At 36.3% G+C, this 18,922-nt stretch overlaps 2 protein-coding genes across 6 annotated transcripts; one reads left to right on the top strand and one right to left on the bottom strand.

The window, feature by feature from the left end:
* Positions 1-369: 369 nt before the first annotated feature.
* Positions 370-5,532, top strand: LOC132181028 (ribose-phosphate pyrophosphokinase 4). Of its 2 annotated transcripts, none has more exons than XM_059594071.1 (7): positions 370-615; positions 2,614-2,929; positions 3,819-3,914; positions 4,018-4,086; positions 4,177-4,305; positions 5,065-5,161; positions 5,246-5,532. In XM_059594071.1, exons 1-7 carry the CDS (start codon positions 488-490, stop codon positions 5,374-5,376), a joined length of 966 nt encoding a protein of 321 aa, XP_059450054.1. In that variant the 5' UTR covers positions 370-487; the 3' UTR covers positions 5,377-5,532. The 2 variants fall into 2 exon arrangements, with proteins under 2 accessions (XP_059450054.1, XP_059450052.1); XM_059594069.1 differs by having other exon boundaries at positions 5,243-5,532.
* Positions 5,533-5,815: 283 nt separating this feature from the next.
* On the bottom strand, positions 5,816-18,678 carry LOC132180774 (protein MEI2-like 2). Of its 4 annotated transcripts, XM_059593716.1 has the most exons (14): positions 18,331-18,678; positions 17,170-17,226; positions 16,899-17,045; positions 16,351-16,820; positions 13,806-13,964; positions 13,517-13,633; positions 13,234-13,385; positions 9,233-9,324; positions 8,153-9,098; positions 7,957-8,041; positions 7,801-7,869; positions 7,339-7,518; positions 6,485-6,593; positions 5,816-6,340 (listed from the first exon to the last, which is right to left on the bottom strand). In XM_059593716.1, the coding sequence occupies exons 2-13, from the start codon at positions 17,210-17,212 to the stop codon at positions 6,489-6,491; spliced, it is 2,565 nt and encodes an 854-aa protein (XP_059449699.1). In that variant the 5' UTR covers positions 17,213-17,226; positions 18,331-18,678; the 3' UTR covers positions 5,816-6,340; positions 6,485-6,488. The 4 variants fall into 4 exon arrangements, with proteins under 4 accessions (XP_059449699.1, XP_059449697.1, XP_059449700.1 ...); XM_059593714.1 differs by having other exon boundaries at positions 5,816-6,593; positions 18,331-18,676; XM_059593717.1 differs by having other exon boundaries at positions 5,816-6,593; positions 16,905-17,045; positions 18,331-18,675.
* Between the last annotated feature and the right edge of the window lie 244 nt (positions 18,679-18,922).

Below are 18,922 nucleotides of genomic sequence, written 5' to 3'. Positions count from 1 at the left end.
ACAAAATTAGTAATATTATATATATTTCTGTCTATATTATTAAAAAACCATATAAAATGGAGCCCGCATAGTCATCCAAGTTCTTTATTCCAAAGGTTGAAAAAAAAAGAAAAAAGAAAAAGAAAAAAGAAAAAAGAAAAAAAGAAGGTCCCCACTACTTTGAAGGTCCGGTCCATAGCAAAAGCAACACTGCATAATTAACGCTTCAAACGGGGGAAGTATTTTTATACGCTTTGTTTGGTCAGGAGAATGGAATAATTCACGCCCGCCCCATCCACTGGTATTCCTATTCCAAGTTTTGCACCAACAAGGCATATTTCACACCGTTCCCGGGCTATATAACTCAAGCAACCAAACACCTCTCATCAGTATCTCAGCCCCTCTCTCTCTCTTTCTCTCGGTCTCTGTCGCTGTGTGTCTGTGTGTCCCTAAAACCCTCTGTTTCTCACTTTGTAAAGGCTCCGAGAGGTAGGAGTTTGGGCGCTAAATGGCTTTGTCTCAATCTCAGACGAAGAAAAAGCAAGTGCACCTCTTCTACTACCCGGAGTGCGAGGACCTCGCGCGAAACGTCGCCGCTCAGTCCGACAATATCACTCTCCAAACCATCAAATGGAGGTCTTTTTCTTCTTTCTTCACTTGTTTCTGTGCTTTATATTGTTATTCTGCTATAAACATGAAATGGGCAGTTTTGTTTTCTTTACAATTTTACTATAAACAATGAATTCCTGTTATCTCATTAAGTTTTGCTGCCAATCTATGTATGTTCTTGCCAATACCCAATAAAGGTTTGTGCTTTATAAGAGTGTATGGAACCTGAAACACATCATCAACCTTTTCAATTTCCCTTTTCTTTTCTTTTCTTTTTTTTTTTTTTTTTCCCTTCTTCAAAGCTTCCCCTTTGTTTTTTATGGTAATCACATTACCACTATAGCTACTCAAATTATATTTTCACCATACTTGATAACCTTTGCAAAAGATGTTTCCTTTTTAAGTATCTAATGTGTGACGTAAATGTGAAAATTGTTTTTGTGTTTTGAGGAGTGTTTTGCATTTTGGAATGATTGTTTATGTTTTTGTTTTGAAAACAGAAACAAAAACAAAAAGTTTAGTAGACAGAGTCTAACTTTTCTTGCATCTGTGTTCAAATGCTTCTGGAAATTTTCGTACCTTTTTTTTTGTTATTTGTTATTATTATTTTTTTTTGGAACGTTCCCATAGACTGGGACCTATCTCTTAAATTGGGATTGATAACCTGCAACTAATATGTGGTTGGGTTTAATATAGGCTTTGGTCAAATCTGAAGTTGCAACTGCAAGAATAGTTTTTTTTTAAAAAATAAGTAATCGAGATATTATTAAAAGCGTAAATTGAGATATCATTAAAAGCATAAGGCGTCTCCGGATACACATAGAGTATACAAAAGAAGCCACGTAACTAGTAGGAGCAAAAATAACTAAAAAATCATGATAATTAATTACCAAAGGAGAAACTAAAGTAGCTGTCCAAAGATTTAGGGTGTTGAAAAATAAGGACTTAGTCTCCTTCAAACTCCTCTTACGTTTCTCAAAACTTTTATCTTTTTTTTTTTTTTTTTTTTTTTCCCCTCTAAAGACACAACAAAAAGCACAAAGGTACCATTTTTCATACAACAACATTTCAAGTGTTATGGGTAGTCCACCAACAAACAAGCATACAAGTCGGTTATTTGTCTAGGCATAACACAAGACAGCCCAAACCGTCTAAAGAAAACATTCTACATAGCACATGCAACCACATAATGAAGAAGAAGATGATTCAAGCACCTATTGACAACACCTATTGACAACAATGACTTGCCGTTTCCGGAGATTGTTGATGATGAGGATCTTTCTTAGGGCCGTCGACCAAGCAAAAAAAGCCACCCTCAATGGAGCTTTAGTCCGCCAAACACTCTTCCAAAAAAAACGGTAACCATCATTTTAATTCATGACAATGTAAAAGGATTTAACACCAAACAACCTTCTTTTGAAAGGGACCTACCACAACTTGTCCTTGCCTTCCCATTTCACTCTCCCTAAATGCAACACCCAAAAAAATGATGCAAAGACATCCATCTCCCAATCATGAGCCGTTATAGCAAAGCTCACATTCTACTGAATGGGATCTCTAGGAATTTCCACATGATCCACAATGAAAGCATCCTTTGGGCACATAATACCAAATAAACCCATAAAGGCTTCCTTAAGGACCTTATCTCCAAACCATAGATCAAGCGAAAATATAACCTTGTTGCCTTCTTCCACCTTAGATCTAGTATGACTTGAAAGCTTCACTTAGCCCTAAATCTGCAAGAATAGTTGCAAAGAATTATTGCAACTTCAATTTTTTTTTCCTGACCAAGGGATGAATAAACTGTTGGTGGTTACTCCTAAATCTGCTTACTATTGAAAATGAAAAAATAAATAAATAAATTCTGCTTTCTACTTTGCAACTATCCAGAAAAATTTTCTTACATAGTTGTTTTTTATTTTATTTATTTTTTTATGATTTAAAATTTATGCTGTTTGCAGTAGGAATTTAGCTAGTCTCGTATAAGGGTGCATCAGAGGACTGACAACTTCTATGCATATGCAGGAATTTTGATGATGGATTTCCAAACATTTATATTAACGATGCACAAGATCTGAGAGGTCAACATGTTGCCTTTCTTGCATCCTTCAGCTCCACAGGAGTTATCTTCGAGCAGCTTTCTGTCATATATCTACTCCCACGGTTGTTTGTTGCTTCCTTCACATTGGTCTTGCCTTTCTTTCCAACTGGCTCCTTTGAGCGAATGGAAGATGAAGGGGATGTAGCAACAGCATTTACGTTATCAAGGATGTTGACAAATATACCTATATCGAGAGGTGGCCCTACTAGTTTAGTCATCTATGATATCCATGCTTTGCAGGTTTGTTCTATCTTTTGTGGAAGTGATCAGATTTGATTCTTTTGTCCTGATAGGGTGTTTTTTTTTTTTTTTTTTTTTTCTTAATAAAAAAAAAAAAAAAAAAAAAATTGGTATCACATTAAATTGGTCAACTTTTTTTTGTTTCTTAAAACTTTCTGGAAAATTAGTATCTTTGTCAGAATTTATTTATAAATGGGATCCGGATGAAAAATTAGTGAATATTTAAATGTTTATTGCTATATCTACTCTTTCTCAGTTGGGGTGTGTGGGGCTGTTTGGTTGAAAAAGTTTCTCAATATTTCATCTAGCTGAAATCTTATTTCTTTTCCTTTTCTAGTGTAAGAGTTGTATACTTGACTGGGGTTCTATATGTTTAGCACAATATCAAAATTGGAATGATTTTTTAATATAAGACTAATGTGAAATTTCCTTTTGTTTAGAATTTTTATTGGAGGAGACAAATATTTTCCAGTGTTTCATTAATTTCGTCTTTTTTTGCAGTTATCTGAATATTAGTTGTGCTGTGTATTCTCGCACATCAGAATTTGATACTTGTGTTGTAGAAAACAGTGAATTTAATTATTAATTAATATTCTAACAAGAAATAACTAAAAACCCATGGGTTATCAAATATGGAGTTTTGGTGCATTTTACTGTTAGAATGAAATCTTATTATTATATAGATCCTTGGGTTTTATATGCATTTAGTGTTTGTCACTAAGTGGAGATTGCATAAGATGATTTCTATACTATGGTTTGACCAAGTTTCAGTTTGGTGCGGAATATATCATCTCTTGTTTAGCACCGCCTGAATGGTCTTTGATATTAGTGTTAGGCATGAAAATGGTGATAATCACATTAATATATTCTCATTTTCATTATTATGCAGGAAAGATTTTATTTTGGGGACCATGTTTTGCCTTTGTTTGAGACTGGTATTCCTCTCCTAAAGCAGCGTCTTCACGAACTTCCTGATGCTGACAATGTGAGTTATTATTATTTCTTGATTCTATAGCACCTCTAGTAATATTTTCTAGCCTGTTAAATTTTCGATATCCTGGATCTTTCTAATCATAGTTCTCTTCCAGATTGTTGTTGCATTTCCAGATGATGGAGCTTGGAAGCGATTCCACAACCTTTTGGATCATTTTCCCATGGTTTAAATTCTTTCCTCAAATAAATTTGACCTTCAAGTTTATAATCCAATGTTTTTATTATCTACCAAAATTTTTGTTGTTGAATGGCAGGTGGTGTGCGCAAAGGTTCGTGAAGGTGATAAGAGAATAGTACGGCTCAAGGAAGGAAATCCTGCTGGTTGTCATGTAGTCATTGTTGATGATTTGGTCCAATCTGGAGGCACCCTGATTGAATGCCAGGTACACTTTAGGAAACCATGCTTGAATAGACTTTATATATTTGATAAATTTATTATTATTATTATTATTATTATTATAGTCTTCCGAAACGTGCTTCAGGACTTGGATAAGTTTATGTTCATTTAAGATTCTCTCTTTTTCCTTCTTTAATATACTGTCATTTTGATTAACACTTTAAATCTTTCGTGATGTCCCAATCTGAACTTTTTATTAACATATGTAATCCATGTACCTCCAAGCATGTAAATGATAGGGACATGAGACAAACATGGATTCACAGATTCGGTGAATCTTGGAAATATAGGATAATGAATAAAGTTAATGTTTGTCTGTAAATATGACCTCTGGTTTTCCTTTTTTTATGTTCTTCTTGTTCATTTAGTGTTAATAGTTAGAAATGTTGTATCATGACATTTAAGGTGCATTTGGCATGCAAGAGTATACACTCGTGTCATATGGCTCCATTCCGGAATCAGGACCTCCACCTATCCTTTGAGCAACCTCCACCTATCCTTTGAGCAACGGGTCCTTGAACCAACCTGTCCTGTCCCCAGAAGGCAGTTTCTTTTCATTCGTTCATTGATCCAATTAATGAATACAAACAAAAAAAAAAAGAAAAGAGCTTATTTTTTAGTTGTTTTATCTTTTAAATTTTCTCATGTTCAATATAGATACATATCATGCATATAAAGTTGTACCAATCCCGGAACTAACATTCGCTTCTTCTTTTTCCCCCCCTTGCCTTTCTGGTTCTGCCAGAAAGTTTTGGCAGCTCATGGTGCAGCAAAGGTGAGTGCTTATGTGACCCATGGGGTGTTTCCTAAGCGCTCATGGGAGAGGTTCACCCACAAGGATGGTAAGTACTTTGTTCCTACCCCGCCTCACCTTTTCTGTTGAACTTGTACCATTTTTAATCGACTTTTGTTTTCAATCTCAGAAGGCTCGGAAAAGGCCTTTGCCTACTTTTGGATAACAGATTCATGCCTTCTTACTGTCAAAGCCATAGCAGATAGAGCTCCTTTTCAAGTGTTGAGTCTTGCAGGATCAATTGCTGATGCTCTACAAACTTGAAAAGATATTTGTAGGGACTTAAGAAAGATACACATGGAAGAAATGCATCTCTGAACACAACCTGGTTGTGATTTATTTTAGGCAAAACAGTGTTCAAGAAGCCTATTTCGTGATTTATGTTACTGACGCAAAAAGCATCAGTGCTGGTTTGAATGTCGTCATGGCATTCAGATTATTTTGGATTTGAAAAATAAGAAGAAAAAAAAAAAAACCTTTCTCACATGGGATTTTTAATTTATAATTCATTGAAGTTGAACGTTTTGTCATCCGCACTTGCCGTACCTTTGAATCCCCAAAGATAGGATGTGGGCGATTCTTTGTGTTATGGAGTGATCTTCAAAAGTTTGTTCATCTTATAAAACTGCATAGGGTGTCCCTTCAATGATTGATGACTCGTTTTTTAAGACTTCGCTTTTTACTTCTAACAAAAAGGCAAAAATATTAACAAACAACTCAACACGTAAAATTACTCACTTTTATGTCATATCACAACAAAAATGTAAAATTACATTCTAAAGAGCAATAGCAAACAAGCCCTGAAACTGCAACGACTTGACCATATTGATGACTATATATGCCTTTGAAGATAAAAATAAGCTCCAGTGAGTAATAAAACATATGTACAACAATAGCTTATTTACTAAGTCACACAAGAACATGATGGTTCTGTCTGTCTTGCTTCTGTACAAAGTTTTTTTTTACAGCCCAAAAAAACCCGAAAAGACATTTACACATTAACAGGTAATCATATTTGCAAATGTTGTTGAAAGGCAGACCCAGATCAAAAACTGAGATACTGCACAAACCGGCATATGGCTGCATAAGACTTCACAATTCAGCAATATGCTTCACGTTATTCTTCCCCACCCTCCCATCTCCCTCTGGTTAATTAACATCTTGTAGCTCTACATATAAACAAAATGCTCTCCGGCTCTTCCTTCGATACATCCTCATGAAATTTCTCCTGTACCCATCAATGGAGAATGCCAACAATTCAAACAATTATACAACCGTTACTTGGTCCTCTTTCGACTTTATACACTTTACCTAAACAACAGTTAGCAACTATTAGCCCCCATTTCTTAAGGCTACAAGTAAGATGCCATACACTTTTAATTTCTCTCCAGCTTCTCATCTGGGCTATCCAATGAATCTCCTGAATAAGACCCATCTGGTTGACGAATGCATATGTTTAAATTGCTGGAAAGGAAAGGTTCCTGGGGTATACAGAGAAAGAGAAATGGTCAGAAATTATACATGGTTTCTGGAAGAAACTTCCAAGGGGCAATGACTTTCAATCAATCTTGCCTATACTTACCTATGTCTTATAAATCCTGAAAATTATACATGGTTTCTGTAAAGTGTGAGCTGCTAATAAAATGATTAAGGATAACCGGAAATTACACTAACAAAGAAATCGCTTTCAGATAGTCCGTCATCAAAGCTCAAACATAACATGAAATAACTAGACACAGATGAATACTAAGCTGGTATCAATGCATGATTGACAAAGCATCTTTTCATGAAGTTAAAATTATTTAATTTAATAATGGCTAAAATATATATCTGGTCCTCCAAAATTACCCAAATTTCAATTCCATAGCTCAAAGAATTTTCGTGTCACTTTGGTCCTTGTTTTACTTCAGTCATTTTACCCTTAAACGCTGTTAACGCCATATGATATGTACCCTTTTTGATGATGTCACACTACGGATTTTTTTAATTTGTTTTGTGCCATGTCACTAGAAAAGTTTACACATCAGCATTTTCCATCCTATTATGTGATGATGCCATGATGCCAAAAGACTAAAATGACTCATTTTAGAAAATACATTAACTAAATTGACATGAAATATTTTTGAGGCACTCTACTAAGAACGTTCCAAGTCGTCGAGCATAAAATTTCACATACTTTTGTCATGATCATGGAAAAAAAGTAGTACAAGTCAAAAATATTATTACCTGATCACCAGTCTCTTGACCCTCCGAGTGGAAAACAATTGGCCGACACCGCTTATCTTCATTCATTAAGCTGGAATTCTGAAAGTGAGTCACAAGGGCCGCCTTGCCCTGGATTCGTGCATATGCAAGTGAAGCCACTTTTTCACTATTGAACTTCTCCCACTTCTTTCCGTGAAATGCCTGGAAGAATTTTAAAGGTATAAGTTCTTGCAAATTTAAAGGATTTCCATTATTTCAATTCAGAAGATAGATTTTGTGAATTTGTGAATTGTCAGTTAGATATAAATACAAAGAATTTCCTCTTTAAATATAAAAAAATCACAAACCAGAATGACCCACAACAAATAATTCTCTTTATGGACACAAGCAAAATAAATTTACTTTTACCGAATTAACATAGAAGGATATCTCAAGTCTGTATTGCTACTCCTTGAGACAGAACAAAGGAAACAAAATTTGAACCTCATAGAAGGGGATAATGTGTGAAGGAGAAACCATATTGATGAAGGCATAACCCACATTGCACTTATTCTGCAACAGACAATAGTCACCATCAGTGGTAATTCAAGTTGACGAAATGTAAGAACATTGTATCATACATTCTTGTAGTGGTATTACCTTAAAATCAATTGGCAAGTAGATAAAATCATAACCACCGCGGTGATTTTCATCAATAGCAGCAAGCAGCATCTTTGAAGTGTACCTGGTAGGAAGACAACAGAAGCAGAAAACCATCAACAAATTCTGACCACCTCATTTAAAATCATGGAGAAATCGTAATAGTTTCAAAACAATAATCATATTTTCTTCTTACTTATTAGGGATGTTTTTAATCATTAAAGTAGTCCTAGTATCTTCCCCACTGATAATTTTATCTAAATCAAGCTGGTACTGCTTCTTGCTATCGATCTGGTTCCCGCCATTCTCAACAACTCGCCGACTTCGACCACGTTCACCTAACCCCTCATTGCTGGTTGCTCCAAATCCTGGATAAGAACCATTGCCAAGGAACACGGGACCATGCCTTGGGAATGACATCATTCTGAAACCAGGCGAATTATTTTCAGTCACATTTCCTGAAAGACCTACACCAGCGCTCATAGCTGCATGCCCACCAATGTTCATCACATTGTTGCGATTTAAACCCACCCCTGCAAATGCAACTGGATTCATGAAGGATGTGTCTGGTGACTCTGGGAAGAAGCCAAACTGCCTATCAAGAGGAACGCCAGATGGAGCAGATCCGACATGATGTTGGTTATGTGAGCCAATAAAAGAACCTTGCCGACTAGTGTATGGAAAACCCTGACCCTGTCCACCGGATGCAAATGAGTGCCCCACAGATGGTGTTTTCCAGGCAGAAGAATTGGCACGCTCAGAGTAAGGACCTGGACTTCCCCAGAGAAACTGAGGACCAGATAATGTTCCAATGCCAGATGAATTCGGATTTGATTCACCAAATGGAGACAAGGGTCCCGGACTTGTGCTGAACTTCTGCTCAGAAAAGGAACGGGAATGTTGATAGGCTGCTCCTTGCGTCAATCCAGTGTCAGGAAATATCTGGTTCACATGGTTAGCACTTCCAGTGTCCTTACCAATTGGTGCAAGTTTTGCAGAGTTAGATACATGATGTTGGAGAATTGAAGCCAATCCAGGCAAATGGTTGCTGCTCACAGGGCTCAGATTACCTTGACCTGGGGACTGACTAAAAGCATGCAAAGGATTATGATCACCTGGGCTACCAAATTGTGGCCAGTTACCTGTCATGGAAGTCCCAGTAATTTCAGCTTATAACTGACAACATGTTTCTAACAAGAATATACAAGGAATTAATAGGAATAAGCAAAAAGGTTTTAGTTGCCAGGAATACAAAGTTGTTAAGAGATAAAAATACCTGGAGGAGAGTTGGTCATTGGTGAACCCACGTAATGTCGGAAGCTTCGGATTTCATCTTGTTCCAACTCTTGACTTAGTTGTTGCATCAAGCTAAAAGATCAGAGGTACAAGTAGGTTAATTTCTTCACAGCTTAATAGATCAAGAACAATATGTAACAAGACACCAATTTAATTAGGAATTAAGAAAGAAAAAGAATAACATATTATGATCCTAATTCACATACAAATAAATTGGAAGAGATATTCAAAAACCCATAATAAAAAATATTAAGGGGTAGAAAGTTTGAAGAGGCAAGATAGGAGAAGCTAGACAGCTCACAACAAAACTACATGTTGCAGACGCTGTTGAAACAGAAGCCAGAAATTGCACATGGCATAGGAAGTTTCTGATAAACAAGTTGTCCATGAAACAAAAATGTTCATCATGTCATCACTGGAAGCTGACTAATATCTGTAACAACTTTATTTCCTATTTTCCTTTATTCATGGTTCCCCAGTTCAGGTTTGCAGCTCCAACTAAAATATATAACAATTTGCTGCGTCATACTTCTATGTTGCATCAGGAATTAAAAACAGATTGAAACATCTTCAAAGAAAGAATTGCATAACTTCTTTTTTTCTTAGACGCCACTGCATTGAAGGCAAACTACATCTTGATATTCACTTTCTTTTTCTTTTTTAATAAGTAATAAAAATATCATTAAAAGTGAAAAGAAAACTTAGGTAAATGGGAAATATACAAGAAAAATGCCTAGCTAGAAGAAGAAAAAAGAACAAAAAAATCATGAAAACTAAGCATCAAGGGAGCTACAAATGCAATTGTCCAAATATAAAGAGTAAAAGAAAACGGACTTAAGCTCCTACAACAATCTCTCACGATCCTCGAAACTTCTGTAATTTATTTGCCTCGAAAGGTACCACAAGAAACAAAAAATCACAATCTTCCACACAAAAGCACTCTGAGTGCCATAATCAGTCCAACAAGCGAAAAAGTCCAGTACTTGACTACGCATAACTCAAGACAACTAAAAGCGACTAAAAAAAAGCATATTCCATAAGGCGCAAGCATCCTCACAATGGAAAAGAAGATGGTCCACAAGCACATACAATACCTATCGACCACAATGACATGCCGCTTCCTAAGATTATTCATGCCTCCATGGTAAGGATCTTCTATAGACCCACTGTGCAAGTAAAAAAAAGCCTCTCAAAGGAATTGTAGTGCACCAAATACTCTATCAAGGGAAATGAATGTTGTCGTTACAAACAAGGACATTGTAGAAGGAACTAACAATAAACACCCCTTACTGGAGGGAGCCTACCAAAATTTGTCTTCACTTTCCCGTCTCACTCTATAGCAATACAACAAATTGAAGAACAAAGCAAAGACATCCCCATCTCCGAATCGTGAGCTACTCTAATAAAGCTTACGCCCAACTAAAGGGAACCACTACAGATCTCTATATGAGTTGCTACGGAAACAATGTCCAAACAACCAAATACTATACAAATGCGGAAAAGCTTCCTTAAGGGCCTTCTCCCCACACCACATTTCATAATCTAATTTTGGAGTCATCTCCTATCTCAAATCTGGTATGACTCCTCCAACCCCTCCTAATATTCTTCCATAACCCCACCTCATATGGACGAGGAAACTTATTAGAACACCACCCACCCCATGAACTGCTAAATTTAGAATCCAGCACAACTATCCATCAAACTTTTTTCTCATGCACATAGTAGCACAATCATTTCCCTAAAAGAGCACAATTGAACATCCGCAAGTTCCAAACCCCCAACCCTCCCTTAGAGATTGGGGAGCAAACCTTGGACCAAACTAACCAAGTGAGATTTGAACTCTTCACCTAGCCCACCCCCTAAGAAATCTTTGATGAAGCTTCTCTATATGGTTTGCAACACCAATGGGAAGAGGGAAGAAAGACATAAAGTAGTAGGTCAATTGAAAAGGGTGCTATTGATAAGGGTAACCCTGCCACCCTTAGACAAATACATCACATTTTCTAATTAGCCAACCAACGCTCTATCTTCTCAACAACACCATTCTAACAAATTATACTTGCCTTATAGGAGGCCCCTAATGGAAGACCAAGATACTTCAAAGGTAAAGAAAAAACCCTACAACCCAAAATGCCAACCAAGCTACCCACTTTAACTACATTACCCATAAGAACCAATTCCGACTTATGCAGATTAACCTTCAAACCGGAGATAGCTTCAAAACATAAAAATAAAGCACACAGATAGCAAAGGTTATTGAGATTGGCCCCACAAAAAACTATAAGTATCATATGCAAACAAGTGTGAAATGTTAACCACACCAGAGTGCCTAGACCCCACAAAAACACTGAGAGAAAATCCTCATCAATAGTTGCAAATCATTTTACTTAAGGCTTTCATGACAACAACAAATAGAAAAGGAGGCAAAGAATCTCCCTATCTCAAACTACTAGAGCTACTAAAGAACCAGATGGAGAGCCAATCACTAAAACAGAAAAGTGCATGGATGAGATACAACGCGTTATATAAGAGCACCATTTCTCCCGAAAGCTACATCTCCTCAACAAATAAAGTAGGAACTCCCAATTGACATGACCATAAGCTTTCTCAATATCCAGTTTGCAAAGCACCCTTGGTTCACCAGATTTGATCCTACTATCCAAACATTCATTTTCTATGAGCACAAAATCTTGACATTTACTTCTTTCGAGGATTTGATTTTTAAGTCTACCCGAGAGGAGGCAAGCTGGTTTCAATAAGGACTCTTCCAAATTGCCTTGTTTTATAATTATCTTGAAGAAAGTTTTCAATTAGAATATCAAGAAGAATACCACTCCACCCATTTGTTAGTCTAGAGCAAATTGATCAATTTTCTGAAAACCTGACTGTTTGTTGAACCAAAAAAAGAGGATCAAGGGTCAAAGCTTCAGCAGTTGGCCCAACTGTGTTCAGATCGTGATATCATAAATAAATTAAATTAAAAATAATAATGTTATGAATCTAAAATATATATATATAAATTATTATAATTATTTTTTAACAATTTTCATAGGATTTGTATGAAACAATATAATAAACAAGGACGAAAGTATGTTATCGTAGATTGTAAATAGTAAAAGCATATGTATATAATTGTGAAAAGTTTTCTTTGAGGTATGCTGAAAGCATTTTATTCCCGCCTAAAGTTATACAAAGCCTAAATATATTACTTACAGTAACAACAACATTAAGGTGTACCATGATATTAAAAAATTTCAAAATTGGGTTCAAACCCCCCAACACAAGAAGCTTTTTTAGTTATTATTGTAAAATAGCCTAATCCCACTGAGAATGGTAAAAATATATTAATAACAATAAAATTACTACGGAGCTGTGGCTCATTTGGTGACACCCAATCCTGATATTATGAGCTGCCGAACTTGTGTTTCAAGAACCACTCCAGCAGAGCTCTTTGACGACATTTTTTCACATAGCCCAACCATGAGGCTAGTTTGACCCACACCCTCGCCAACAGGTCTTGTGGTCGATCCTGTTGGTTAACAACAGGTTTGGATGGTTATTTATTGAAAACAGATCCTAGAGGGCACTGGCTAGCATCGGGACCCAATTCCTGGGCTTCGAAGTCCGACTGCATCGTCCAGTTCAGGTCTCAAAACATTGAATAGAATCATATGCTAAACTACAATAATACTTGGTATTTTAAGTCACTTCCATACAGGCATTTCTTGAAGAAAAGAAAAGGAAAAAAAGGAAAGAAGAAAAAGATTGAACCAGAGTAAGGCTTTGGGATTAGAAGCTGAAATGAACAATAAAAAGTTCCCTTGTTGATCAATTAATTTCCTTTTCTCATGAGATCCAGAATTTTGTCCTTACCTCTGGACATTGGCTGGGGTGGTTATATGATCAGTGCCAACAACAATGCATAAGCTCAAATGTCATAACAGTAACAGTAACAGTTAAGGAAAGTAACAAAAGACTTACTTTCGACGTGCTCCACCAGGGCGGCTAGGTTCAAGCTTTATGCGTTTCCCAGCTATGTCACTCCTATTTAATGCCCTAAGAGCTGCCTCTGCACCTCTAACATCGTAAAATTCTATGAATTTATGGTGTCTCTTATGTGGTGTTTCGCGGATCTGCATTTCATCCAAAGGAAGATCTTTTTACTTACAGAACTAAACAGAATAGTGCATGTATATGTACAAGGATGAGTGAATGAATATGAAAAAATCATATGTAATAATGATACATGTCCAAAAAGTAGTACCTCTTTGACCTCCCCATAAGCCCCAAATATTTGACGAAGGTCATCATTTGATACTGATGGATCCAAATTGAACACCACAAGAGTCCCTTGGTTAACATCCTTTTCTGATGGGTTATCCTGGAATATAGTGAACAGATAAAGTTACATGATATAGACATAGATAGAATCAATAGTACCAAACAGAATCATTTTTTTTGATAAGTAATAGTACCAAACGGAATCATTTTTTTTGATAAGTAATAGTACCAAACGGAATCATAAAAACAAACATTAAACATTCTTCTCAAACCTTGGGAATTGAAAAATGAATGTCAAGCTTTCTTCGTCTCAAAGGTTTATTTTGTAATGCACGCATTGCAGTACGAGCATCTCGGATATCATAATATGATATCATCACAAAGCCCCTGTGCTTGCATGCTGTGTATAAAGTTCTGATATCCCCATATTGCTACCAAAATAAAATAAAATAAATAAGAGCAGTTTCATAAACAATAAGTGTAAAGAGTAACAAAATATATATAAAGAAATGTTTATATATATGTATAACAATTAAAAAAAAAAAAAAAAAAGAACATAATACTGTCAAACCCCAATCACAAATTTCCCATCTCCAACAGATGCGCGCACACTCACACACCCACAAGGTTAGCAAGACCTTTCAGTGGTACATAATAGCTACCATGAGGAATTGCCATCTACATATCCTGAAAGACCTCAATATTACATAGAACTAATCTTGCCAATGTGTTCCCTTCCATATGCATGGAATTTTTGTTGGTTTGTCATACTGGGAAACATCAAGGATGGTTGAAGGGAAATGGGAGAGAAACAAAAGGGAGGATGATTTCATTTTACACTATTCAGTTTGAGGGAGGGGGGTGGGGAAGGGAGGAACATGCAAGGGATTACCTGTCCCCCCTAAGTCCACAATTGGATTCATCACAATCGGGGAGGAAAGAAAGGAAAGAGAGAGTTGAAAGGGTTTACATTTAAATCATTTTCTTCTAGTGGGCTCCACTATGTGGTTTCCTTCATTTCTTCCTTGACAACCAAACACCCAGAGGACACTAGAAAGTAGAGGGAAGGAAAAAGAGTAGATGATAAAAGTAAAAAAATAAAAAATAAAATAAAAAACAAATAAAAAAGAGAGGACAGAAGAGATATCAATTTTCCATCATGAATATTTGATAAGATGGAAGGAAAAGTAGAAGGGCAAAAAAATGGCTCTCATCTTTCCTTGTTTGGCATGGAAGAAGGATGAGACAAACAGGGAAGAAAGTACCATATTTATTAGCATCATACACTTTATAAGAAACAAAAATATTAGGAATTAAAAGGATGAGGCATAAACTCTTATAAGACACCACCCACTCCCACTTCCCATAATTGGGAGGATTCAAAAATGTGGGCCCAGATGGAGATTCCCCATCTCCCCTTTTCCTCCCCTCCCATTTCCAAAACAATGGAAAATACCATCCTCCAGATTTTCCTTCCTCCCTTCTCCATCCCTCCCGTTTTCTTTGGAACTGTTCTGTCTGTGTCCTCTGATAACAGGTTTCTGTTAAAAAACACTGAGATGGAAAACTATAACTCAAATTCGTTTGGGTACATGTTTCAATTACTAGCTTTTTTGAAACTATAACTCAAAATTGTTGATTTCTAAGAACACCAACACAATGATCATTTGTTTTCAGTGAGAAGATGAAAAACATGGAAACAGCCCATTCACTACTGGCAATTTTATAGCAGAAAAATAATATATAGCAATTTTGTAAATAAGAATGACAATTTCATAATATTGGCTAATCTTGTTAGTGGCAAAGCGAAAATAAAATCAATTTTCTATTTCAAATTTCAGCTGCCTCATCTTATACACACATCTTCAAGGATTTTTGTTCAAAAACTATTAAACAGTTCTATAGTCTCATTTTTAAAAACATGTTTTCTAGCATAAAAACCTGAAAAAAGACCCAATCAAGCCCAAACACCATAAGTGTCAGTTACATATCCAATTTAGCTGGATACCTCCAAGCAAGAGTGGCATCCATCAGATAGGAGGCATGTTATGATGATTAAAATGGAAGAACTCATGTTTTTCTTTAATTTATAGGGCTGGCATGCTTCGATTACATGTCTGAAGCTCCAACTCATGTGGCCGCCCTAACCTACCCTGTACCTCCCTCTACCCATACTCCTTGTGTTCTGAGTTATGGGAAACAGATCGGAACAGTAAAGTAGAAAAACAGTTAGATGGAACAATGACATCCTCTTCCAGAAAAGCATATGATTTATAGAGAATTTCCCTTTATAAGAAGAATGAATACTATCTCAAACGAGTATCTAAGAGTACAGTTCTGCAAAATCATATTTGAAGAGGTTGCCACCAGCGACAAATGTTTTCTATAAGCAAAGATGCGGTAAAAGATGCCAAAAGCTGGTCCAAAACTAGTACAGAAGGGTTATCACAAGAGAGTCACCCCAAGGAAAAAAAAAGAAAAAAAATCTAGGGAGTGAAAATATTCTTTCAGTCAGCAGTCAACATGACCTAGACTTTTCCCTACATATACAACCTGTCAAATCTAATATGGAACTCGAAATCTGCAAAAAGTGAATGAAAACCTTATTAGATCTTTCCATCTATACATTTTTTAAGCAGGTTTTCAAAATACCCAAGAGACCACGGTTGTGAGTTTTGAATTTGCCAAAGAATTGCATAACATAAGCCAAAATTTTGACTATGATAAGCAAAGCAAAATGGGAATAGGCAGTGACAATTTACTGAAGTGGAAATAGAGTGACAATTTTGATGAAGTGCGTAAACTAATGTAAATTACCTCAAAGAGAGATCTCAATTCAGAGTCCTCAACATTACTATTGATATTCCTGACAAACAATGTCCTTGATGGATGCTCCCCATAGGGATGTTCCCCAGCCGCCGCTGCTGCTGCTCCCACACCGTTTGGAAGTGTATAGTGACCAATGCCATTTGAAGCAACACCATCAGATATGCTTACCTTTGACATACCAATACTGAGGTGCTCTTGTGGCTCCAATTCCATACCCCCTCCACTGCCAAAAAGATCATCTTCCAAATCCTCAAGCTGACTAGGCAAACCACTAAGGTCAAAATCATCCATTATGCCAGCTAAAAGCTCATCTTCATCATCAGGTAGCATGTTTCCTATTGCATTTGCTTCAACCTCGTCGAGTGGATCCTTACACTCATTATCTTGGCCAACTTTATTTAATTTAGACAAGTTATCGTCAACAGATTGACCACCAAGTTCTGAATCAGTAAAATTCACTGCATATCAACAAAAATTACTTCTTAAAAGTCATTCTAAGCCGTAAGTATTTGCAATATCTTGTAACAGGAGCTTACACATACACTTTTCATGGGGGAGGACAGGCAATGAGCTAGAAAACAAGCTCACATCACTTGATGTATATGCACTAATTCCACGTGGGATCCCCCACGCACTAGTTCCCACTTTTGCAGGAATATCAACTGAAGGAATCTTGAATTGACCTACAAAAGCAGTCATGAAGAGTTAATCAATTGTACAACTACATACATAGTTACACAGTTAGACGCAAGAAACATGTGTACATGTATGTTATTAGCTTTCATCAGCTGAAGAAAAAGGAGGCACCTTCAGAGTGACCTGATGTAGAATAATTCAGGTGTTGATCCATCTCTTCAATTTCAGCTAACACAAGGTAGTGAAAGAAAATTGGAGGTTAAGCTATTATAAAACTATCAACTCTTTGGAAGTTTTTAGAGGCATTAAAAAGATATACATAGATACAGATACACGCATCAGAGAATATGCAGCAACTGATAAGGAGGAAAGAAATGTAAGGTGAAGCAATCAGCTAATGTTGAACTTTGTTGAAGTCGAGTGCATGCACCAATTATTCAAAATGGTTGAAGTAATTGCATCTGGACAAAAATAGTACAAAAGCAGGAATGCATAGTCCAATAATTCATCAACCATAAATGTGATATATCCATACAACTCTCTATCAATCAGTTACCTAAACATATTCTATCGTTACTAATGATTTATCATCATTCATTCTTCCAGATATTGACCGTGATCATGATGAAGCATGAGTTTCCAAACAGTTTAGCCTATTGGAGTTGAGATCAAGCAACATTTGCTCTCTTCACATATTCAAGGTTGACAGTAAACATAGAATTCACCAAACAAACACCTAAAACTCCTGAAAATCGATTAATGGGCAATTAAAACTTGGATATGGGGCTAATAACAGGATCACATCACAACCGTCACATAATTTAAATTACAGTAACTACCAGTTCTGGCTAAGTAGCCCATAAGTTAAGGGTTGAAGCTGAATCATAAAGAAGCCCATATGACATGTATAGTAAACCAAACAGACCAAAGGAAAAAAATAAAATAAAAAGAAAACAAAGAAAAAAAGAGCAACAGACCAACTCAGCCGCTCTCATAGAATTCACCAGGTACAGAGTCAACACAGTTCCAAGCTCAAAAAAAGAAAAAAAAAAAAAAAAAAAAAAAAAAAAAAAAGATCAAACCAAAATAGTCCAATTTCAGCGCTTCCAGAACTACCCACCACGCCAAAACCCATATACTTTCATCATTATTAACCTTTTCCATGAACAATTAACTAAACTTCAAAAATATCAAATACCCACTTGCTATTTTTTCCAATCACATCAGAGATTAAAAATAAATAAAAAAATAAAAAATCCCATGAAATCAGAATTACCAACAGAATTCAGAAGCATACAGAGAGAGAAAGTAGAGATATAGAGAGAGAAGCACCTTATAGAGAGAGAGAGAATAAACAGAGGGAGAAAGAGAGAGAGAGTGGTTAAAGATAGGCCATTCTTGAAGATGGGTGCACTATTTGTGAGATAGAAAAAGAACGCTTAGTCTCTGATCAAAGATAATCAATCACACACACAGAAACAGAGAGAGACAGAGACAGAGACAGAGAGACAGAGTTTCGTAGAAGCAGAGAAATTTATTTCTTCTACTCCTCTACTTCCTTCTCCCTCGCCGGGAAACCAGAGAGAAATAAAAACTGCAATAAAATCAGAGAGAGAGAGAGTAAAACAGAGAAAAATGATTGGAGGGAATGAGTGCAACTACAGAAAATTTATTTATTTATTTATTTTCACAGCAAAATAAAATATATATATATATATATAAACTCTTACTGCTCCTAGTCTTTTACCAATACTCACATCAGAGCTCTCTCTCTCTCTCTCTCTCTCTAGAAACAAAAAAATGGGCTGCAATGGAATCCTGTTTGGCGTCCGTTGACACAGCCAGCCGCATTTAGTCCAACACTTTCTCGTCTGTTGCGCCCACTGCTTCTTCAAGTAACATAACATAACCCCATTTATCTCCC

The sequence above is a fragment of the Corylus avellana genome, chromosome ca5 (genome assembly GCF_901000735.1).
Source record: "Corylus avellana chromosome ca5, CavTom2PMs-1.0".
Classification (NCBI taxonomy): Eukaryota; Viridiplantae; Streptophyta; class Magnoliopsida; order Fagales; family Betulaceae; genus Corylus; species Corylus avellana.
Note: the sequence above shows the minus strand (reverse complement) of the source record. Positions and strands in the feature narration are given on the sequence as shown.